This window comes from Xiphias gladius, chromosome 16 (assembly GCF_016859285.1).
Source record: "Xiphias gladius isolate SHS-SW01 ecotype Sanya breed wild chromosome 16, ASM1685928v1, whole genome shotgun sequence".
NCBI lineage: Eukaryota > Metazoa > Chordata > Actinopteri > Istiophoriformes > Xiphiidae > Xiphias > Xiphias gladius.
The window spans coordinates 14,088,189-14,114,118 of NC_053415.1; the positions used below are offsets into that span (position 1 = coordinate 14,088,189).

At 39.8% G+C, this 25,930-nt stretch overlaps 1 protein-coding gene across 1 annotated transcript; it reads left to right on the plus strand.

Moving 5' to 3' along the window:
* The first annotated feature begins 1,491 nt into the window (after positions 1–1,491).
* Positions 1,492–15,465, plus strand: xirp2b (xin actin binding repeat containing 2b). Its single transcript, XM_040149098.1, has 9 exons — positions 1,492–1,542; positions 2,123–2,251; positions 2,912–3,001; positions 3,279–3,336; positions 3,447–3,532; positions 4,431–12,057; positions 12,199–12,279; positions 12,352–13,980; positions 15,374–15,465. Exons 1-9 carry the CDS (start codon positions 1,492–1,494, stop codon positions 15,463–15,465), a joined length of 9,843 nt encoding a protein of 3,280 aa, XP_040005032.1.
* Positions 15,466–25,930: the final 10,465 nt, after the last annotated feature.

A 25,930-nucleotide genomic window follows, 5' to 3' on the forward strand; every position in this document is an offset into this window, starting at 1 on the left:
TTTGCAGTGATTAAATCTGTCCCTATTCTGCCAAAAATAATATTACAGATGTGATATAACATCTCACGTCAGCAGTCTGACATCGACAGCTTTTGCTTACATTGTTCATGATATTACATGAGTTGAATACACACATGGTTTCAAATAGTGTTAATTCACCGCAGAGCAGAGCAGAGATGAAGATTTTCCTAATGCTGTTAGCATTCAGAGTAATGGATAGAAGATTTTAATGCTGCACTTTTTTCAAACATCAAAATAGTCTGTATTCATGTTTCATTCTATTATTTGCATCAGCACATTAATATACACAAAAACTGAGGTGTGAATACTTTAAATTCACAAACATTGACAAAAATGTTGTGTCAGCAACTGGCCAGATATGAAGTCTGTGGCTGTTGGAAGAGTCTATTTATCTCACTGATAATAAAATATTCCATAGGTAAACGACAATATTCTTTTGGTTCTGGACTGACTCTCATGAAGTTTAATTATGCTTAAAATGAAAAGGCAAATCCAAATCACAACTAATCCAACTTCCTTGGTGATCACCTAAATCTGATGATATATTTCTATATTGACTGATTGGAAATCCATTCTAAAAGCAACACTTTAATAATAGTTAATATGAGTGGTAACAGTGATTTCAAGTGCACAAAAGTTGTGATCAAAGTGAGCATTTGGAGGGGGGTGACTAACAAACACCTGGGGAACAATGTTATTGACGGTGTATACTGGGCAGTCTACCAAAACCATCAGTTCAGCAGTTTCAGGTGTTTAGGTGGGGACCAAAACATCTCACATCCCGATAAATCAACTGTCACTTTCACAGCTCACACAGCTGTAATGTAGTATACCCCCTTTTAATAAATCTTGCACATCCTATGAGGGAGTGAATGTCAGGAGACAGGTGTGAACTTGATTTAAATATTGTCCTTGTAGAGTATTTTAAAGACCTCATTCACAAGAACACCACCTGCACTCTGGTAGGACCTTGAAAGCTTTACTGTGGTCCACATTTTGTTGCCTTTGTGAATATATGTACAAATGGTTTAAAAATCGAAATGTTTTTAATAACAGACTGGTGCTTTCCAGTGCCTTTAGTTTGAAAAACCTATGATTAATACACAAATAATCACTATATGAGCCATGTTATCTGCAATATACTGGCGTATCTTCAAACAATATTCTAACAAATAGACAACAAACAACAAACAAAATGAGAGCACAGAAACATAAAGGGTTTTGATACCCTCAACAGTGCTGTAATTCCGTGTGTTTACACCACTAAGAATTGTATGACACCACTATGACTTTTATGACACCTAATAACACATGTAAGAAGAATTTTCTTTAACACTTTATTGGTTATTTGTGCCTTAGCTGCCGGCAGCACAGGTTTAACCAGGGCAGGATTTCCTGAAAGCTTTAAACCAGAGGAACCGGATTCCCTCTGTGGACTCAGAGGTCATCCCACTGACCAACTGTGAGGCCATGTACCAGGCAGCTGTCTCCAAGCGAGCGGACAACACCATCCCCAGCAGGGTACTTTAGCTTGTTTCAGCTACAATATGTAGCTACAGTACCTGCCAGAGCTGTCTGCACTAAAAATAACATTTGTGCAATTAGAAGCTAACTTTCTACGGTTAACTATATTGGTTTTCTTGCTTTCCTGATGTATGTTGTATGGTTTAGTCTTTAGCTGAGCATCCAGGGTACCACAGTAGTTGAGCTGCACTTAGATGTTATTGTCATCATTATTGTTGATGTTGTCATGCAGTTATTAGTGGAGGTGTTGACAGTTTTGCAGCTGGGAAAAAGGGGGTCAGCAGTCTTGCATATACATTTATAAATAGAGGGGAAACCTGAGACTCCCCTCACTGGGCAGAATATAGAGGAAGGTTTGAAACTATGACATAAACAGAATATTATGTGAGTTTGTGTCTGTGTACATGTGTGTCTGCTGAAGGAGAAAACAAACTGCACGTAGCATTAGCTGCACCACGTTTGACAGCGGCTTGCACCGCATGCATACCACACAAAATAGCCCTATTAAGAATCCGTTTGATTTCAGGTCATGTAGGCTAGAAGTGGAGGCAGCTAATGATATTTCCTGCTTCGTTAGGTCATGGAGGAGTCGGAGGTCTGTTCCTTGCCAGGGGGACTTGCCAGTGTGAGGAAACAATTTGAAAGCCAGGAAACAGCAACATCACACAATGTAACCCAGTTCCATTTTCATCACAGAGCTGTGCAGGTATACATATCAGAACACATAAATACTTTCATCATGCTGATACTAAGAGAATGAAAGAGGTGACTATGGTTAAATGAGCTGAGCTGGTTTCTATTTGCACCTCTCCATTTAGCTTTTAATCTGCAGCACCGCATGGGAAGCTTTGCAAGTAAAAATACATATTGAATGAATATTAACACTGAGGCTCCTATTACATCTTATTGCATCAATAACAGGGCAAGGTCTGTTTGTTTAAGTTACAAACTTTACTTGATATTTCTAACAGCTTTCATGAAAACCTGGGTGCTTTCATAACACCATATACTGTAACTCCATTTGATAAAACTTAACAAAGCAATTGAAAAGAATTCATTATTTTGCGCTATGGTACAGTATGAGTGAACAACTTGGCAGACTCTTTGTCATCTTGCCTCCATCTGTGATTAGTCATTTCAAACTGCAGTAAGCAATCTGGTCCAGTATCTTCTCTGCATAGTATTCAGCCGTGTACTATCAAGCTTTGGCTGCTGGAGTAAATTGGAGTGTAGTAAACTCAGATCTGTGGCTATGACCAGGCAGGAGGGATGATGTGGTGAAATGAAACAGAGTCATTTGTGTGAGTGCCTGTTTGTTTGGTGTTCATGCATTTTTCACTGTTTGAAAACCCCTTCATTTTCACAGGAAATGGCCAATTCGGAGGTGACAGTGTCAGGTGGCAGCAGGCAGGTTGTCCCAGGCAGTCAGCAGCTAAATTTCAACCAAGAAATGATGGTAATGAACGTATCCTGTCGCCGTCTTTCCGCAGGCAGGCTTTGCTAATGAGCTAAACAGGCTGATTACCTTGTTGAGTAAAAACTGTAATTGATTGCAATCCATCAGATTTGTGTAATTAATGTTTGACAGTTTGGGCTGAGATTAAAATGTTACATTCAATGACAACAGGTGCAGCACTCAAACAGTATTGCTGACTAGTTCAGTTTCTGTATTTGTCCATGCAACTTTTTTTCATTCCTTTCTTTTTACCCTTTCTTACTTAAAATACACACAGGTGTCATACAGCAACAGTAACCTGGCATCCAGTTATGAAAACCATCAAAATGAAACAGGTGGGATGTTGTATAGATATTTTTATTCTCTGCGACATACACTGTCACTACCTAACAAATTTAAGGCCTCTCTTTATACTTATCTTTATGTCTGTGCCGATGTTTAGAAGAGGAATTTCCAAGGTATACTACAAAAGAACTGAAGGATCACTTTGAAAGAACAATAGAAGAGGCTGCTCCACACAAACCAGTTAAGGTAAGTATTTTCATTTCACTTGAGTTAGGCAAAAGAACTGAAAAAAAGGGAAACGATATTTCATTTAGGGGTATCTAAGACTGTATTAACTGTAATTTAAGATATTGACTATATAAATTATAATCCGTAAGATTTTAGTTCTGGTTGATTTAGTGACACCTGTGATTACTGATGGTAACAGCAAGTGCGGCAAGTGCTCCGGCAAGTGCTCCGGCAAGTGCTCCTTATTGTTCAGTTACTACCTGCAGTATTTAAAACTGATCAATTGTCCAAAAAAGCCCTAAAATGACTGTTGTCTTGCTTTCTAGATACATTTTTAATGAACATTAACTTTTGTTGCTAAATTCACTGACAAATACATTGCATTTCCTGTGCCAGCTTAACAATGAACGGCAACCCTTAAATGTGAAGCTGCTGCAGTAGGAAATGTTCAGTTTGCACAGTACAGTAAACTGCGGCTGATATCAGATTAAATTATAAACAATAAGGCTGGATTACATACATGCATTGTTTCCCCCCTTTTGTGTGAAGGCAATTTAAATCCAGTGTGGGAATGGTGGACAGTCAATGACTATTGCTGCAAAATGCCACCCATAAATATTGTCAAAAACATGGTTTGCTTTCATGAAAATCTTAAGGATTATAACTTTAACTCATCCCATTGATTTATTTATTTTTGGCTGCAAAAAGCATAATAAGAAAGCAATTGATTCATACAGTACTATTTACCTTGGACTGACAAATCTTTTGTCAGTCCAAGTTTTATGATCTAATTTTTACACTTTATCTGCAAGTGTTACAGTGAGGTGAGTTGTAATGTACATTTAACTCTGCCACAGAATATTGTGATAGATTTATAGTTATTTACCCATAAATATCGTTTTTGTTCCTTAAAAAGATTGGACGTGACATCAATCAATCTAAGTGGTCCTCAAATGTGACACAAAACAACACATTGACTAGTGAGATCTATGTGGGCCCCCCTAATGAAGCAACAGAAGTCACTAAAGTTACAGAGATGGATTATGAGGACTTTCCACCCCCTCCGTCTGAGGAGTCTGACTATCTTCCACCCCCGCCCCCAGACTTATTACAAATGCCCTCAGACATTGAAAATATTCCAGCGGTCCATTACTCTCCTGAGTCTCCAGAACCAGCAAACCCCTCCAAATGCCCAGTCAACAGAGAGGCTTACTTCAAGCAGAGGAGTATGTATGAGCTTAAACGTCTTTACAAGCATATTCATCCTGAGGTTCGTAGGAATATTGAGAAAGAGTACAGTGACAACAATGTAACCGAGAACAACCAGATAGAGAACCACGAGTACATGATTGAGGATGACGGTGTTAGTCCTGATGAGATCAACAATGAAGAATGCATGGAATGGGAAGAGATTCTTCCAGGGGATGTGCAAGCAATGCGTTGGATGTTTGAAAATAAGCCGCTAGACACCATCAAAGATGATACTCCTGATGAGTCTGATGACAACAAGGAAATACCTCAACAGGAAATAATTCTTGGAAAAGATGTGAGACACACAGCTTGGATGTTTGAGACCAAGCCGATGGATGAACTGGGTTCACAAAACACCAACTCAACAGAATATAAAGACAAATTCAACAAATTTGACAAAGGAGATGTCCGTGCTGCAGCATGGTTGTTTGAAACGCAAACTATGGACACTCTAAACAAAATGCATAAAGAGGAGGATTTAACAAAAGAGATTGTGTTCACAGAAGAGGATGGAAATGCTACCATTTACATGATTGACAATAAGTACATGGAAAGCCTTGGGGACACTGAGACCATTGACGAAAGCCACCTGCTGAGTCTGCGTGCAGTGTTAGAGGAAATAAATGGAGACGTAAAAACTGTAACAAGTACTTTTGACACTCAGTTTAAATGCATCATTATGGGACAATCAAGTCAGATGCTGGAGATTAAGTCTGTGCGCAAAATTGAAACTGAATTGGAAAACTCCATTGCTTCACGTTGGCTTTTCGATACCCAACCCCTAGACATGACAAACAGAGAACCTACAACTCTGAAACTTGTGTGTAGTCTTTCCATGGAGGACAGCAATAAGGGAGACTGGGGCAGGTGGTTGTTTGAGATGAAGACATTGAATTCTCTAAATGAGTGCGAAAACTCACAGATGGAGAAGAAAGAGATCATCGGAGCTGATGTGCGTAAGCACTGCTTAGTGTTTGAAACTCAGCCAATGGATTCTCTAAAGGATGACTCCAATGCCAGACCTCAGTCTGTTGAAGAAATTATTGGAGGCAATGTTAGATCTGCGAGACACTTTTTTGAGAGCAGCCCTCAAGCAGCCAGGAAGAACTGCCCTGAGGTCGGAAAACTTAAAAAGACAACAGTAAATGAAGAAATGAAAGGGGACGTGAGACACCAAAAGTGGCGCTTTGAGAGTCAACCTCTAGAGCATATAAGAGAGGAGAAGAAAGAGTTTATACGAACTGTTAATATTGAGAACGACCTCACACAGGAGGATGGCACAAGCTGCAGGGCAGATGTTCGTAAGAATTGCTGGGTATTTGAGACTCAGCCAATGGATGCTTTAAAAGATGATTCAAATACTCACTCCTTGACAAAAGAGGAAGTTATTGCAGGTAACGTGAGATCAGCCAGACATTATTTTGAAACAATTCCAACTGAGGAGTTGAAAGAGCTTGCTGATGTGGGTAAACTGAAAAAAACAGCAGCACTTAATGAGGAAAAGGGTGATGTTAGACATCAGAAATGGCGATTTGAAAGCCAACCCCTGGAACAAATTAGAGAGGAAAAGAAGGATATCATTCGAACAATCGACCTGGAAGAAATTGATAAAGTGGACATCTCAAACTACAAGCAAATCTTTGAGAGCACAGATTTAAACAGGAGGGATGAATCTCAGAAGATTCTCATAGAGGGTGTAAAGTCTGGCTCTGTGAAATCAAATAAAAACTTCTTTGAGTCTACTCCACTTTATGCCATGCAAGACAGCTCAGGCCACTTCCATGAGGTGAGAACGGTGAGACGTGAGGAGATTGTAAAAGGAGATGTAACAACCTGCAAGTGGATGTTTGAAACAAGACCCATCGACCAGTTTGATGAAAGCATGAATAAATACCAAATTATCAAGGGTATTTCCAAAGAAGAAATAGAATCTGGTGATGTTAAAACTGCAAAGTGGTTGTTTGAAACACAGCCTCTTGATGCTATTAAATACTTCAGCAATATCGAAGATGAAGAAAATGTGGAGACAAGTACAAATCATGATGTCATGAAGGGCGATGTGAAAACCTGTAAGTGGCTGTTCGAGACAAAACCAATGGACATCCTGTATGAAAGAGTGGAGTTAAAGGGTGACAATGAATCTGAAGAAATGTACAAGGGAGACGTCAAGACCTGCACATGGCTCTTTGAGACACAAGCGCTTGATACTATCCACGATGAGACAGAGACTGTTCTGAAAACATGCACAGTGAATCAAGATGACATTAGAGGAAAGGATGTAAGAAAAGCTTGTTTTCTCTTTGAGACTGAGAAACTGGAGAACCTCACCGGGGAGGAGACAGGCTCTTTTAGTCGTGTCACAGAGATAGACATTGCATCTGGAGATGTGTCAAGGATGAAGTGCATTTTTGAAAACCAAACATCTGATATCATGATGTCTACATCTGAGGAAGTGATGCAAAAACTCAAGAGAGTTCAGACCGAGGATATACAGAAAGGAAATGTGGGGAGCTGCAAATGGCTCTTTGAAAACCAATCTATAGATACGATACACGATAGCCAAGAAGAATCCCTGAGCAGCCGCACAGTAAATGATGTACAAGGAGGAGATGTAGATAAGGGCCGTTTCATTTTTGAGACATTATCTTTGGATAAAATCCACGAGGTGTCCTCAGAGACAGACACAGAGCTAATGAAAATGCAAAAAATTGTCCGTGATGAAGATGAGAAGGGTGATGTGAGAAATTACACCATGATGTTTGAAACTCAGCCCCTTTATGCCATTCAGGACAAAGAGGGCCATTACCACGAGGTCACCACTGTCACAAGTGAGGAGCTAACACGAGGAGATGTAGTGGGAACCCGGTGGTTGTTTGAAACCAAGCCTCTTGACGCTATCAAGGACACAGATGAGGTTTATATAATCAAATCTGTTACACAACAGGATGTGCAAAAAGGAGATGTAGCCTCTGCCAAGTGGAAATTTGAGACACAACCTCTCGACAGGATTGCTGAAGAAAAGGAGGCTTTAATAAAAACTGTTGATTATATCCAAGGAGGCAATGTTAGCATGAATAAACATCGTTTTGAGTCTGATGCCCTGTCACAGGAATCTGTTAGAACGGTTAATGTGAGTGAAATACAAAAAGGTGATGTTAGGACTGCGAAATGGAGATTTGAAACCCAGTCAATTGATAAAATAAGAAGCATGAGCTCTGAAAATCTGATTGAAACTGTTAAGAAGGAGGAGGTTGCAAAGGGAGATGTTAAAAATTCAGTCTGGCTCTTTGAGAAAAATCCTCTTGACCACATTAAAGAGGTAGATGAGGACATGGATACAATCATTACTCAAGAGGAGATTCCCAAAGCGGATGTAAAGACAACAACATGGCTCTTTGAAACAACACCATTTGACGACTTTAATGAGACAAAAATGGAGAAGACTGAAATCCTGGGCAAGAGCGTCAAGGGAACGCTTGAGGAGTTTTATAGTCAGAAAATGGTAAAGTCGAAGGGAATACTCATTGAAGCTGATGAAATTGGTGATATCAGGATGGCAAAATACCAGTTAATGAATAAGCAGGCTCCAGAGATTCAACGAGAGGAAGTCATCAGGGGAGATCTGCAGACTATTATGATGAACCTACTGAATAGACAGGAAAGAAATGAGCGGCAGATAGTCATAGATTCAGAGGAGAAGGGTAATATCAGTTCAACAGTACAGCAGCTATTCAACCAAGATAGAGACGTCGACACTGAAAGGGAAGAAATATTACGAGGTGATATACAGGAAGCCATAAACAACCTTTTCAGTAGGGACGGGTCAGCGAAACATGGAATACTCATCCAGGAGGATGAAAAAGGAGATGTACAGATGACATTATATTCCCTTCTCAATAAACAAGAGAATGTTAATGCTGAAAAAGAAGACATTGTAAGAGGGGATATAAAGACTGCTCTTCAAAGATTGTCCAGCCCAGAAAAGACAGATCAGGCAGTGAAGATAAAGGTAGATGACACTGAAAAAGGAAATGTAAACTTTTACTCCACATGCATTGAATCTGGGGCACTCAACTATCTTAAACAGCTCCATTTAGAACCTGATGAGACTTCACCTGACAGAGCAGAAAAAGAGAAGATCGTTGGAGGCGACATCAAGGGCACAAAACTCATCCTCGGTCGTAATCAAACACAAATTGAGCGCACAGTAGAGGATGTTGTACCTGGTGACGTTCACAACACAGTTAAAGTTTTCATGTCTGAGCCAGGTGGCTCACTAGAGAGACCCCAAAAGGAGGAGATAGTCAAGGGTGATTTAAAAGCTGTTTTGAATTCGTTGTCTAAATCAGTGAATCAGACAGCTGTTGTGGAGAGAGAGGAGGTAGTGAAAGGCAACATACCGAAAACTCTGCAGTGTCTGGAGAAGGCTCAGAAGCGCTACAAGGAGGTGGAGAAGCCAGACATCATACCAGGAAATATCAAAGGGGCTCTGAGATCTCTTGAGAAATCAGCAACATCCAAAGCTGAAGTTGTTATTGAGGATTTAGTTGCTGGGGATGTGAAGGCCACGCTAAAATCTCTCGAGCTGGCAAAACAAGTGGTGAAGGAAGTTGAAAAGGAGGAAATTATGAAGGGTGATATTCACACAGCAATGCAAAACCTAGAAGATGCCTCAAGTGAAAGGAGAAAGTGTCAGCAGGAAATAGATGTGCAGGGGGACGTCAGAGGAACAATTCAGCTCTTGATGGAACCTCCACCTTCACCAGGGATGCAAAGGAGCCCAAGCCTTGAGGGTGACGTAAAGGGTGATGTCAAGATGTCCATTAAGTCATTATATGACACACAGGAGCAAGACCAGCCAGAGAAAGAAGAAGTGATAAAGGGTGATGTTAAGGGTACTATCAAATCACTGTTGGAGACAGCAGAGCGTGAAACTCCCAAAGCCAGGTTTGGAGCATACAGAAGAGTTCGAGTCAAGCAGAGCCCTCCAGTTAAAAACCTAAATGCTGATGCACAGAGGAACATACAAAAGATAAAAACAGCTAATTTAGTTGAAACATCAAAAGAAAATCCCTCCCTCTTTAATGAAACTGAAACTGTTGGAGAAAATTCATGTACTGTGGAGCAGTCTGCTCAACAATCAACAACTGTGGTGGAGCATAAAACTATTTCCCAAAGCCATGGCATCAAAACATTAAAAACAGAGTTTCGTAATTTGAACTCTAACCCACAGGGAATGATAAAACTAGATAAAACCAAGGTGAAAACTGATGTTTACATCTTAAAACCACAAGTGCCAGAGCCTGATTTGCCTCTTCCACCACCACCTCCACCAGTGGTAGATGTTGACTTTCTTCCTCCTCCTCCCACTCCTCCTCCTCCCCCTGATGATTCTGACATTGATCACCTTCCTCCTCCACCACCACCACTCACCAGTGAGCAGGACTTCCTCCCACCTCCTCCATCTCAACAAGAACTGGAGAGTATGCCAGCACAGGAAATCCATCCTTCACCAGTAAAAGCAAAAAAGATGACAGTCAAAAAAGTGAAAGGTCTGGCTCTACACCCAGTACCAAAACTGGTGCCTAAAGTGGACTTCAGTAAAACACATAAGGTGGAGGTAACATCAGAGAAAGTAGTAGAAATGAGCCAAAAAGAATCAAAACCAACAACACATACATCAAAGACTGTTTCATGTGAAATCCCTCCACCGCCTGAATCACCACGGCCATTAAAGAAAGTTTACATCTCTCCTGTGAAATTCACCCCTCCATCCTCTCCACCTCTCATCATGAGAGGAAAAATGAGTAAGTTTAACACTCCTCTGATAAAAGCAGAAGAAAAGTACCGGAAGTTAAAGGAGGAAAACACACCCCCAACCACTCCAACTCCCCCTTGTATACATGACTCGGTTACTGCGACTCTTGAAATGCTTTCCACCAAAGACACTGAGCAGTCAAATAATACATCAAAAATCACACAGCAGAGAGCTGAAAAGAGTTCTCTCATTGCTCATTCAGACTTACTACCATGTAGTTTATCCAAGCATGTTTTTAACACCACCCAAGGCAATGTCGGCGCCAGTCATGAGAAAATGCTCACTGATTCTATGATTATATCCACTGCTAATCAGCAAATTGTCTCTAATGAGACTTCTAAGGTTGTCGCCATTCAAAAAACTTCATCTGTCTCAGCTGTAAGACAACAGATGCATACAACAACACAGAAAACAGTTTCCTCCAAACAGTCTGCTCCGTTTGTCATTAGCAAAAATATCCAGACCTCAAACACTGATGTTGAGAAAGCAGAAAACATGACCACTGATAGAAAGAAAGGCTCTAAAAATCTGAAAACAAAGGGCTCCAACATATCGGAAGGTAAAACGGAAGACAAAATGCATTCTGATAAAACCCCTGTTCAAATAGTAAAACCTGAAATTGCTGTGACTAATGATGAGGATGTAAAATCCAGCGAATCACAATTTGAGAACAAGAAGACAGCACCCGAACTACCCAATGACCTTCTCAGTCAGTCCTCCAAAAACGAAAATGTCACTTCAGACAAAAATGCAAAGGAGTCCAAATCACCACAGTGTGATAACAAAAAGAAAAATGATAATTCTCCTACTAAGAGCCAAGAGAAAGTTCCTGATCAGCCAAAGCAAATAGAAAAGACAGCTGCCCATACAAATGGAAAAACAGGCAAACCAAACCAAAAGGTGAAAAAGAACAATAAACATGAAAAGCAAGTAGAGACAAAAATGTCTAATGAGAGTGGGAAACAGAGTGTTTCACAAGATCTGAAGGTGGAAGTGATAGAAACTACTGAAGTGAAAGTGATCAGTGAACCTAAAGAAGTAAAGACAGAGATAAAACAGGGGATTAGGAAAGTTACTCCCTCTCCTGCTACTGGATCAGCACCTGCTGTTACTGAGATCATAACTGAAACTCCAACTCCCACAAAGAAGAAAAAGAAGTCCAAAAAGTCTAAAGGGGGTGCACAGCCAGGTCAACGTAAAAATATTTCCACAGAATCAAAGACAGAAGCTACTGAATACAGTAAAGTAACGTCTGAAAAATACCACCAAACTCAGGAAACAATTGCAGTTGCCCAAATTCAAAAAAGTATAAAAGAAGAGCACTTTCAAGTCAAGGGAGAAGTCATTACCATAGAAAGCAAAGACCATCAGAATTCCCAGCAACAAAAAGGAGTTCAAAAGAATGTGAAGGCATCTCAAAAGAAGAAAGGGGCAAAAGTTATTCAGCAGAGTGCAGAGGAACCACCAGAAGAAAGTAGGGATGTCTCAATTACAGTGACAGACGAGTCAGAACAAAATCAGCTGGTCAAGTCCACAACAGGGAGAACAGGAGAATCTCAGAGGCAAGAGGTCCTACTGTTAATCCCTCACATCACAGAGATACAAAGACTTTCAGAAAAAAATGATTCTAAATCTTTGAAGACTCTGCTCATGAGTCCAGAGAGAAAATGTGAACTGGAGGGCTCTATAGTGGAAAGTGATGCACTGAAAAATGAAGAAATTCTCTCACATGTGAGGAAACTAGGAGAGACTAAATTAATGCATCTAGAAGATAATGAGACAATGGAGAAGCATGAATGTGAGCTAGTTTCTGAGAAAGGCATTTCTGGTGGGGCAACACCAAAAATATCCAAGATCTGTATTGGTTCTGCTAAAATTGAGAACCAAATAAAGAAAAAGACCTCTAAAGAAAGAGGGATGGAAGAAGTGAGTCAGTGCAAATCTATCGACCTTCGGGCTCCCTCACCATCACTGAGGATGCGTTCTCCTTCACCGACGTTTATCACCATCGAATCCACACGAAGAACTGACTCACCACAGAGGGTAACTCCATCGCCTACCCTGCTGCACAGGCCGCCCACACCTCCCACACCACCGCCACGCAGGTGTGAGACCCCGACCTCCCGCCTCACTAGAATCACCCCTTCTCCGACTTTCGGCAGAGCAGAAAATTTGGCTCGACTCAAAGACACGACAGCCAAGCTCTCACGTGGCATCACCCCACCACCCCTTCTTTCTCCCCAACAGATCTCAGAGAGGAAATCAGAGATTGTGGAATCGCCTGCATCGTTCCATCGGCAAATCAAAATTGAAACCCAAATTGTGGAGGCTTCAGGGACATCGCTTGCAACAGAAAAGCCCAAAAGGAGTTTATCTGAGGTGGTTCAGCAGGCAAATGTAGGAGAAGATGAAGCTCACATTTCTGAGGGTTTGAATGTAAATGAAATACAAAGTAAGTCTGAGACCCACATGCAATTGTGTCAAAATGACCTAGATCTTGTTGAAGCTTCAGATATTTCAGAGCCATCATCTGCATCTGTCAAAGAAAAGAGAGAGTTTTTTGAAGTGGCTCAAAAGGCTGAAATTAGCAAGACCTATGTGAGAAAAAAACCCATTGCTATCCCTGAAAGACTGGGCCCAGACATGGAGGAATGTGAGGCAGAAAATAAGAGCACAGAAAAGGATGAGCTTCCCAGGGCGGACTTGTCGTGTCTTGTAAACAAATTTGAATCACCAGAAGAGAAAATATATATTAGAAAAGAGCTTATCCCACTCTCAGAACAGCTTCAGAATGAAGATTGCGACAAAGAGAAAGTAGACATCCTGGAACAGGGAATGTCAACTTTTGACATCCAGGCTATTAAAAATGTTTTTGAACTGGGTGAGCAAAGTTACTCATTCAGAGAGGAGAAAAGGGATCAGGAGGAGTCTGTGTCAAGCCTGAGTGAAACAACAGCAGATGCTTCAAAGCGGGAAAGTCCTCAAGAGACAAAGGGAGGCTCGCGGCAGAGTACCCCCCTCGCTCTGCAGAAAAACGAGGTAGAAACTCTGCCAGCAGAACCATCAGGCTTCTCTGAAACCGAATCGATCACAAAACATTTCTCAAATGTTGATGAGTTTGGTAACAAGGTCATTGGAACAAGGATAGCTGTCACTGAGCACTCTGAAAGTGTGTCCACCCAACGGGCTCCTTTTTCTTATGCTGATGCAGTTAAAAGAAAAGCTGCGCCGGTGAGGCGAACAGAAACATATGATGAAGATGCTACCGAGAAGCTGCTGAGGAATTTCCACAAAACGTGGACAGAGAGTGAGACAGTTTTCAAAAGTCTTGGCTACACTGTTTCTGGGGAGACAACATCACAAGTTGAATCACATCAGACGGAGATTGTCTCATCTGGTAACAACAGTAGAGCATGAAAAAACAGAACCTAATTGCATGGACTATGGACGGGTTTTATTTGAGTAATATTTGTTTGTGCTGTGTTGCAAAAGCAGAAATTCTAATTACTGCATTATATACATTATGTAAGGTTTTCTGTAAAACAACAAGAGCTGGTACTAACCAACAAGACCAGGAGTCTTCAGCTATGCTAGCAGCTCTGTGAGGTTGTACTTTGACATGGTTCTGCTTTCAGCTACAGTAAACGCTTAGTGGCTTAGGGTATTAGCATGCTTTTGCATGCTGATACTTTTTACTTTATATTTTACTTGTTAGTAGCTTTTTCTGAAGCTTTCAACCACATGTCATGGTCATCACAAATACACACCATGAAATTCACTTGACAGCTTTGGAAAAAGGGAGAAAGTAGACTTAGAGTTCAACGATTTAGCTGACGTTTTTGTACATTCTCTCTGATAGGGATGTAATTCTCAACAAAATTGGTCTGACTGGTCATGATAAACACTGCGGCCATACTATGTTTTCAAGAGGCTGTCCATTAGCTGACCAGACTGAAGCATGTAATGTGCCTCTCAATCAGGGAAATTACAGTATACAGTATGCTGGCTGAGGGCTTGCAAACACTACCACATTGCAGTTGAGAGATGCATGTATATTTTTGCATACGTGAGTGAATCAAACAATATCCTGAGGAATAATATGAACCGTTCCCTCTGACGACCATTGTCAGTGTTTAAATAAACGAATGAGCATGTCACATAACCTATTTCAAATGCAATTAGAGACCATCGTGCGATGGGATCACATCAGCCGTGGCGCCCGTCAACATGTTGATGTTCCGACCCATGAGCACTCAGCAGTCATTACTACATTATTACATGAGTACTCAGTACTCATGGGTCAGACCACACCCATCTTCAACTACACACCTGTAAAGTGTCATGACTGTAATCCCATGGCTGTGATGCTATTCCGGTGACAAAAATCTGTCCACAGACAGACAGATAAACACCTGCTAAATTACTCAAAACCAACTCTGTGGTAGTTTTCACTACAGTAGGTGTTTCTAGGACCACGTTTTGCCATGATAACACACAGTTACACACACACACACACACACACACACACACACACACACACACACACACACACACACACACACACACACACACAGACTCATAAGGTGAAAACAAAGCCAGCCACAATGCCACTGCTAGTAAACATAATCTATTGTACTGCTTTGTATTAGCAAAATTAACCATAATAAAAACTGAAAGAAAAGCTCTAGCTCATTGTTGCATTGTGAGGCAGCCGAAAGGAAATGCTTTTCACATTGGATAAATGAAAAAAAAAAAAATCTCATGATTTGCATTTTATCTCTTTCAAACAGGTTCGAGTTCCAAAGTCAGAGCTCTGCACAGTATGTTGGAGGAGAGCTTATCCGATGGATGCTCTGATAGTGGACAAAAAAAAGTACCATAAATCCTGTTTCTGCTGTGAGCACTGCAGAAATAAATTAAGGTAAATATGGCACTCATTCAAATAAACGTTCACAATGGACTCTTTGAACATTGCAGTATTAATTTGTTAATTTCTTGGTGTTTTAATGACAGCGTAATTGTTAAAAAAAAAGGGTAACTATTTAATGTGGTGCAGCTCTCAATAGAAAATTATTCTCTTCCCTTGTAGCTTAGGAAATTACGTATCTCTCCATGGACATGTCTACTGTCTACACCATTACAAACAACTCATCAAGTCCAAAGGGAACTACGATAATGGACTTGGGCAGAAACCTCCCACAGGAGGTGGCGGACCTATCCCCTCAAATGAGAAAGTTGAATGGAGATATTCCATGAGCAGCATAAGTTCAGTAGACAAAACACACAGTAGTGAAAACCAAATGACAAAAACATTTCATGAAAACAAGCCACACTGTAACAAAATATCTGTAGTTTGGCCCCCACAGGCCAATCCCCCAAAGCAAGCCTTTAAAATAGAAGAAGACATTCACCTAACTAAACCACAGTGGCCACCTCCAGACAATTCCCCCAACTCACCCAAACAGCAACACAGAAAGGCTGTTCCCAGAAGTGTCCTTTGAAATAAAGTCACCCAAATACACAGTTAAGTCAAATAAATCCAAAGAAGAATCACACACGAATGAATGGGTAGAAAAAAAATTCTACCAAAGAACTGTCCTGTAGGTACATTTAAGGAAGTGTTTGGTTGAAGGTCATGCAGTTAAGTGATTCAAAAGGGAACATGACAAGTAAGGATATGACAGGAAACCGTATATACTTGTAAATGGTGTGGAAAAGCAGGTTGTAATAGTAAGTATTAGAGAGACAGATAGATGTGGACAAAGTGTGGAAAGTGGACGCAGACATGAAGCGCTGTGCCTTGAACTGACAGGCTTATCCAGTGTGTAATTTGTCATTCACTGCATTTATATATATTTATTTCCATTTAGTATTTGACACAAAAAGATTGGATTAAATGTTTTAACTGCTATAACAATTGTCATTTGCCTTGCAAAACGAAATTTGGCAAGTTAAAGGGACGTGGCCTAACCACATCATGATTAAAAAGAGGATCATGTCAAATTGAAGTCTGGATTGAAATATAATAGTGACTGCAATAGTTTTAGTCTACAGTTCTGGAATAAAATGACAACTGAATGTCTAAAGCCGACAAATCCTACTGCTCTTGGAGCATAATAGTATGGTACTGGTATAGCATAGTAAAAAGATTCACAACTGATATTTTCAAATGCAATTTGGTCCAGTTTCTTTTTTACCCCCTTTTTTGAACTGTGACTTTAATTGGTTTATTTTACAATTCAGTCTGTTTTTTCCTACTGCATGCCGATGCTGTTCTGCCGTTGGATCATTTGTTAGGGCTTTTATCTTTCAACATATCAACCTTTTTGCATTTGCCTTTTTTTTAGCACCTGGTGTGCAGACTACTAAACGCATCTTTGAATTATTTTATTTATAATATTTTAAGTGTATAATATAAACAAGTGAATTGGTGATAATCATGTTTGTTTTGGACATTTGTATCCTATTTACAACAGCAACTATTGTGCAATGAAGAATTTTCTTTTTTAGATTAGACGGTTATATCTTGCTTTGTACAAGAGAATTCCTGATTCTGTCATTCTGTCAGGCTGGTTCACTTACCTTATTGCTGATCTAAGGGCAATAAAATATTGAATTTCATTGTTTCATTTGTCTTTTTGAAAGTCTATGGCCCACTTTAAGTCTAGCATCAGTGTACTGTATGTGAAATGTGAATCCCTCGCTGCATCCCCAGAGTTCATCCGTATCAGACACAAGGAGGAAGTACTACCACAGATCTTGTCAGGTGTGTATCTGTTAGAAGCCGCCTACAGTAGACAGGGTCAGGTCAGCAGATCCCTTTCACACCGACAGTATAATCTCCTTAGGAGCTATCCCCCACCCTGGGGAGGATTTTGGAGCTCAGACTGCAGGCATGCCTACAGTAGACCGCGCAACCAGTTCCATGTAGAAAAAACTGGAAATTGAGCATTAAAGAAAGGCAGATGAGGGACAGCTTGAGCACATGCAGCGCGATACAGCAGCAGAGGGAAGCAACACTTAAATGAATTTTACAGCCAGTCTAAAATAAGCTTATGACCAAATGTGGTTACTCATCCTCGCCGTGGAAATCCACGAGCTTACCATACAGTTTGCTGAGTTTGACCACCTTTACAAATGCAAGACAGCAGACACATTTTTATTCTATATTGAAAGATTAGCATCTTAACATGTAAAGAAGTATATTAGGGGTAAAATGAGGTTCTGCACAAGGTAATATTTAAAGCAGATACACATAAACAGGCTATTGTGTGATGTATTTGCCTTATATATTACTTTTATATACCGACTTCATACAGATACCGAAAAAATTGCACAGCCCACCACACAATATACACTTTAACTTTCATTTGTATTTATCTTTCTAATTCCGATTTTACTCTTATTTGTAAGGATTATTTCTTAATTGCACATGAACCTTTCAGCACAGTCACAAACCCTGAGCCTTTTACTGGACACACTGAGTTTTAGAGGCGACATGCCTACAGGCTTTATGAGGCCATGCCTTCTTTAAAATAAACTATCATATACATTAAACAACAAAATACCTCGGCACACACTGGCTTGTCCCATTTAGCTATTTGATCTGTGCATGGGTTTCCGGGCGGACAGGGCGGGAGCTGAAACGTCTGCTTTGGTGTGAAACAGTTTTGCAGGAGTTGACTGGAGATTCTCCCACAGCGTCAATCTAGCTTGCTACGTGCGTCCGCATGCGGGCCGCACTTTCTCCTCTCGGAGCGGATTGGCGAGGAGTCCATCGGATTACACTGCGATTGGTCGCCTCCGTCTCGTCAGGCGGCACGTCAGCCAAGTTGCGCTACCATCACGTTTCCTCTCCCAGTCGAATAACAGCGCTGTTAGGATGTTGGGAGCGGAGCAGTAGCGTATCATCAGGACCACAAGTCTGAGTGGGATGGAGACACTGAGTGAGGTAAGCATAAAAAGGATGCTTTTCCTCTTTTCTGTCCGACACGGCCCGTACAATGCAGCTCGAGCTTCACTTATCTTGCGGACTGTGGTATGTAGGGGTGGTTCTACTTTTTTGTAATTTCTGCAATGTTAGTGCATTCGCCTCCGTCCGTCCCCATCCCCGTGCGCTCGACCGCAGGCTGTAGGGGTGTCCCCGCTGCCGTCGGGGCTTTCATCTCTGCTATACCTGTCTGGGTCTTTAGTGATGCGGCTACTTTGACTCACTCACTGATCTCCGTCCTATTTGGCGAGGGCTGTCACCTCTGCACTCACGCTTAGAAATGCGTAGTGGTGTCCAGGACGACGGCCAAGTTCCACAGTAGCCTATCAAACTTTAAACAGATTGTATTTATTCATTTTAATGGGATCCCTTGCAGACAGTTAGTGCCTCTTCGAAAATGTTTGAATTGAAAAGGTAGGGTGGTATTCGACCTCTGATCAATGATGAAATAAAACTTAGAGAATCATTCAGTTATGGCTGACTGAAATGTTTCCTAAGCTTGTAAAATTATTCTTTATAATTTAGAAGTAGCATTTATTAAAAGTCAATAATGAATGATGATCAGTGAGTCAGACCTATGACTTGACATGTTGCAAGGTAAGCCTGCTTAAAAAATTGAAAATGAAAATGCTCTGTCTTCTGAAAAACATCTGAAGTCTTACAAAATCTCTATTGATCTTTTTGCCTAGTCTAATTAAGTTTTCAGTAGTAACAGAAACTGTGGGAACATGTTTTTCTGTAATCCTTCATTTTCTTTGCGGTAGGCCCAAGAAGAACATTTCTGTCAGGGAAGAAGAGAGTTAGTATTATTGAACTGTTGGGCTGATATCAGAAAGAGATGCGAGCCCGGGTTAAAACAAGCAGTAGAAGGTCATGAAAATCTCCCTAAAATCAGATGTTCAAGTACAATGTACATTTACTTTTTACTGTTAAAACTGATTTTAGTGAAAAACATCATCTTGAAAATCACTTTTGGAATCGTTTAGACAAGTAATTATAACACCAGTTTATTATGTGATTAATACACCCTTATTTTCCCCCCTTTGAGGTAAACAACTTTATTTCACTTATCATCAGTTTCAGACCTCCTCCATGAATTTACATGTTCTTATACCCCTTATGTAGCAAACGATATGATGAGAATAATCAGAGAAGTTCAAAGTCAAGAGTGAGCAAGTTGTCTTTTGGACCTGCGTTTCATCTATGCTGCTGTTAATAGGACATTTTAGATCATTATCTGGATCAAACACTAATCCTCTTTCTCAATTAACCACATGATGGTTTCCATTACATGTCCATCTGTCAATACACTAAGTAACAATTTGGGCCTGACTGCCTGTCTTTTTTATTTTGTTTGCTCATACCTGAACTGCGTGTCTGTGTCTGTGCCCTGCTTACTGTGTCTGCTCTCACTAATCACGTTTCTGCAGGGTGTAATTAGTCTAGCCTTAATCCCTGGTTTAAGAGTACTCTATTGCTTAGTCAGTGTTGTTTTCCAATGTTACACTGGGCACACAATCAGTATTTATGTAGATTGTGTTTAGTTATCTGTGTATTGAACTTTTGTATTAAATAACTGAATATTACATAGGTTTCTGTGAAGCAAGTGAAAAAGAAAAAGGACTTGTTTTGAGATTTGAGATTAATAGAATTGCTAGATATTGCTGGTATATTTGTTAATTACCAGTGCTACCCTAGAAGAATTTTAAATATATTGTCATATAAACATATTATATGTGAAATGTAACTTGTACACAATTATTCTATTGTTGGCATAATGTTACACGGTGCATCCTGTCCGTTTAGGGCTAAAATGGCCCTAAACTCGAGACAATAGCAATGTATTTGCTTGTCCAGAACAGCCTGGGTGTAGACTTGCTAATAATAGTTTGACATGTGCAAGCTCCTTTTCTTGCCGTATTTCTGCCAGCTCTTTTCCCCTCTAAAAGCACAGCTTGACACATTCTTTACTAAGAAATGTATAACATTGCCTGACCTCTTTAATAACAGTCAAAGCCCATACAAATGGCAGCAACTTCAACAGAACTTGTCCTCTCCTCCCTCGCACATATACACACACACATAACGCTGCCTTCCCACAGTGGTTTTACAGTAAATAATTAGGGCTGAGATTTATTAGAAACAGCTAAGGTTATGTATCGCTTTGCAAAATACTGAAACAAGAATTTTCTTTGACTCTTCAGGAATTCAGAATCTTAATAAGAACAGTTACTGTATAACGGGCAACTGGCCCATACATCTGGACTCGTAAGAGGGCACCAAAACCCTCATACACATACTTTCAAAATATGCGGTTAATATACAAATTTATTACTTGGAAGTTTTAGTATGATTACAACTTGGATGGAAATATCAGAACTCAATATAATAACCTATAACTATCTAAGATACATTTTCTAAACAATGACAAGGATGTCAAACACATCAGCCAATTCAAATTGCAAATGTGCAAATTCAATATTCTTTTAATTATGTTTTTTAAAAAAAAAAAAGCATTGTTAATGGATCATATGGAAATAATTTGGACAGAGCTATAGAATAAGTCCTAAATCCACACATATATTGTATGTACAATGTTAAAACTATAAAGTGATGATTTTGGCTGATAAGACCTTCTCAGGTTGGACAAAGCAAAGCTGCAAAACTGCCAAATGAATCACCTCTACATACTCCAAAGAAGAATCAAAGTGTTATTTGAGCACCTCTAACAAGTGAGACAAAACTTACATAAGAGAGTGAAGGAGATGTCAGTCAGGCTCAGTCTGTACATGCCGCAATAGTCCTGAGAATAAGAGAGTTGAGGAACACGGAGGAGGGTGTACAGGTTAGGCTGATTAGGGACGAGAACATGAAGTTTGGAATAGGGAGACTTTAGTGTCAGGAGATCTGTCTCATGTCACAGACGGTACCCGAAGAAGGAGAGGCTGGGGGAGATATGCCCAGGATTGCGGGAGGATGGAGGAAATGAAAGGAGGGATGAGAGGATGCATGGCTGTGAAGAGGGATGGGTGAAGGAGAAGGACTTGTCACCTCAAATTATAGGATGGCATTAAAAGTGATAATGTGTGTTGTGTTTTGAAGAACCCCAGGCCATTACAGCCTCCATCCCACTTCTTATTCACAGGAACCACTGCAACATGCTCAAACTGCTGATCTTTCCAGGAAAATAAACTAAGTTAAAATTCCCTTAATTGTGAAATTATGGCCTATTACATATCCGATGCTTGTGTCCTATTTGCTCTACGAATACGGAAGGTATAACACATTTCTTTGCTATTTTCACCAAAATAGTAGTATTGCCTCAGGGATATTACCATTGTTTTAAAAGTTCTCTGCAGAATATATCAGAAAAATTAGATTAGTAAATTAGCATTTAGCTACAATGCTGTGCATACATAGAACCGACTTCTTAAATATTTATGCCCAAACTTTAGCCTCTTTCCTATCTAAATATAAAACTTTCAAGTTTTCATCGTCCTTTGACTGATTACCTTTCTCCATTGCAATTTTATCTCCTTTATAATATTTGGGATGCTTTATCATGTATTGCATTCACCTGCTTTTCAATGTCTTGTTAGTGTGTGTCCATATCCAATTATGCTTGCAGCTTTAATCATTCTGACACATCCTTCACACATACTGTAATTACTTTTTGTATGTTACTTTAATGAGACTGTGGATTAGCCTGCCAGCTGTAGTTTTGTTTTTCTTTTTCTTCTCATTAATGAGATTTTTCTAACTTATGAGAATTCATTGCGAACCGTCTAAAACATAACAATTTTAAATCCAATTCCATATATATTCTGCAATTTGTCTTTAAAGGTGCTATATTTAAGTTTTTGCTATCGCTACATAGCCAACGTTAGCAATAACAGCTGTTAACTTACCAGTCTAGAAGAAACATTGCGAGTTCATCATCACACATCATTCCTTTACTCACAAAGAGCTGTCTCCAGTGATGGAAAGCAACGCCAATGTTAACTCTTGTTTTGCTTCTATTACTATCACTTCTTTTCTTCTACTGAAATTAGCATGCTAACCAGCTAGCCCCGGCCTGTCCTGTCCCCTAGTACAACTTTGCGATAGTGAGTCCCTGTAGCATCCAGTCTGCCCTCAGTCCAACCCGAGAGGATGAAGAAGTAGTGCTGGCAGAGGGTGTATTCTAACCTCTTTCTTATAAACACAACAATGGTTGAAGATCTTAGTAAGTGACCATTATAACCCACCACCATCTCCACCCGCTCCCCACAAGAAACCATGTTCGACAGCAGAGAAAACTTACATATGGCCTTTGCCTTGAGGCACCATCACTGTGAAGACTGGCTAAAAAGAGATTTACATTACACGGAGATCCTCCTACATTCTCCTCTCCACTTGCACTTCAATGAATAACATTGGTATTGAATCAGCCTGATATAAATACTGACTCTGAATTTATTTTGAAGTTACAGTGCAGTTTCAAATAAGCATACTAAAATAATGGCTTGTTTAATGACAACATTGACAATTTTGTTGTACCCATATTTATGCACACAGTATTTGTCTTGTTAAGCATACTGGCAATTATGTCACTTTCATTCAAGAATTGATGTGAAAAACATCATAATCATAGTGTGCTGTACATTCTTCATCTCCCTTCCATCTGTTTCATGCATACAAATACTGAGACTAAAGAAATGCATTTTACTGGGAGGCACTAAGGAACAATTCCAGCCCATGACTGGTTTTCGAGCTACCTTATTAGAGGAATGAGTCTGAACTGGGGCCTCTTGAAGTTAGACTTGATTTCCCCAGTGACCGGCAGACCAAACCATTTTTTATTGCTGTGACAAAAAGGGCCCTGGACAAGTTCTGCAGAGGCTGTGACCCTCAAATGGCAAGAAGGGAAAAGTTTTTAAAAGCAGCTTTAACACTGGTGCTGCTCCTGACATGAGCTAACATCTCGACTCATATCATTTAAGTTGAAGCATATAGCATAGCATAGCAGGGTTTGTTTTTTCTACAATAAGAAGAGAACATGAGAAGTATTAAAAGGTCCACTGTTGCAGCTTTTCTCGATAACAGCCGGTACTTGAAGGCGTAGCTCCTCTCTTGTACTGTGTTTGACTCAAGAAATAGTGTGTTATTTTGTATGGCATTTGTCTTTAGAATACAGTTTAGACCGACTTAATCATCAAAATCTATTTGAAGGAAGCATATAAGATGCTACAGCTGATGAAGCTGTTCTCTTCTATTTTTTTTTTTTTAACTGAAATGAGTGTAACAGTTAGAGCCGAGCTACTAATAATACAGAAAAACAGAACTAATAGAAAATACCAGAGTGCAATTAGACTGAATTAATCAATGTATTTTTGAATAATGCTTTAGAAAAAAATAACATAAAAATTACACAATAATAATACACAATAATAAAGACTTCAATAATAATACTAATACTAATTCTAATACCACTACTACTACTGCATTAAAATAATATTTTCAGAGTGAGTAGTCATTCAATCAATGTTAATGATTTTCTTCTCTGCATATGCAGCTATTTTTGGTTCACAGAATTTGCTTATGGATGTTTCCAGTAGAGTCAGCACAGTAAGATACCCTCTCGTCTACCATAACTGAGCTGTGCTGTAATCCTTTAACATATACGCTCTCTGAAAGACAGTCTTTTTCAGGCAGCTGAGCAACGTGGTAGTCTTCAAGCTCAGCTCAAATCTGAGCTTTTTCCCTCACGGTTCTACAATTCTGAGTACCTCGAAAACTGACTTGACTACATTCAGAGGTAACAAATTGCTCTCTAGAGGAAAAATGGGCCAATGAAAAAATCTATGCAGAAAAAATAAAAAAGCTCCATTTACAAACAACAAACAAACAAAGTGCTTTCTAGAACTGTCTGAGACCCTTGAATTGATTTAATGTGACACACTGCCTTTCTTATTGAGTTGTACTGATGCTGTCCCAATGCAGAAGGTCGTGTGCCTTATGCATAACGAGGCAGATTGGAAAGGTTTTGAGGTTGGGGTGGCGGATGGAACTGTAGCACGTCTGACTTCAATGCAGGAGGCCGGAGTTTGCGTCCAGTTAAAAATCTTTCCCTTACCCTAACCAAGTGTGTTATTCTGACCCCTACCATACAGTACCTAACCACAATTTATTTGCCATGACCACCATCTTTTCCTAGCCTGAACTATACTGTTGCTGCCATGTGCAGATTCTGTAGAGAGCAAGACTTTGAAAAATGCCTGCATTATATTTTCCAGTTCCTTTTCTACACTCTTAAATCTGAGTTTTGATAGGAGCACGTACAGTTGTAAGTGACAGTATATTTTCATCTTTTGCATGTTTTCACATGAGATTTAGTAACGTGTGTATGAGTTGATAATCGAAGAGAGACATATCAGTCCAATTCATTAAAGTAAATTCGGAAAAGATGCATGTGGCTCTTGTTGCCTCGTATGGGTTCAACACTGAATTTTTAGAAATGTATTTATCTGATCTATTTATAATGAAAGTAGGCTTCTATTCATTTAGAAGGCTGTAAAGGCAAAATATCATCAGATGCAATATGTGATTTGTTAAGTCATGGAGTAAATTAGCTCTCTAGTCACTCTGGAGTTATGTGCCCTCATTTAAACTGCCACCGAAGTCCGAGTGCTGCGGACACTCTCGGGGCTCAAGCAGTACTCAGTTAAATATGCAGTATGGTACACTAGTGTCCAAATCATTCAGTGAAACATTTTGACTCATCACATTTTCGCTACTCATCGTGACGTGTAGCCTGGTGCATTTTACAGAGCAGAAAAGAGCAGAATTGTTCGCACACAGTTTTCCTCTGTTAACCTAATACTATTCTAATATTATGAATTACTGAATTTATTTTCTCATTCATTAAAGAAATTCAACAAAAATGTTCTCGGTTACCTTTCCCGACCATTACAGCTTTGTGCCACTGCCAAAAGGCAAAATTAAAAAAAAGTGCATTGCACACAAGCAGTATTGTTGTATTGTTAAGTCGGCCCCCATTTGAACTGTGCTTGTATAACAGCGTGTTGCATAACAAAATGTGGAGTTTTACACCAGAAACTACAGTTCAAACATCATGTGGATAGATGTAATTATTTGAAAAATGTTTTTTCCTGCTGTTTTTCAGCATATACTGTTTATGTAACCACACTGTATAGAGAGTATTCATGTGAAATGCTGTCCTTTCGGGCCATTGACAGTAAGAGTCGCTACCACAGGCACTTGAGCTTCTCCTCCATCCAGATGCTGCACATGAAGATAATATAATATTTTACCTGTTATTCTTAGCAGCATTTGGACAAATGCAAGACTTTTCTGT

Excerpts from the sequence above, each read along its gene's own strand:
- xirp2b (XM_040149098.1), top strand. The coding sequence starts at position 1,492 with ATGTACCAGGCAGCTGTCTCCAAGCGAGCGGACAACACCATCCCCAGC. Across the intron at positions 3,002-3,278 it reads ATTTCAACCAAGAAATGATG|GTGTCATACAGCAACAGTAA; the intron begins GTAATGAACGTA and ends AAATACACACAG. Across the intron at positions 3,533-4,430 it reads CTCCACACAAACCAGTTAAG|ATTGGACGTGACATCAATCA; the intron begins GTAAGTATTTTC and ends TTCCTTAAAAAG.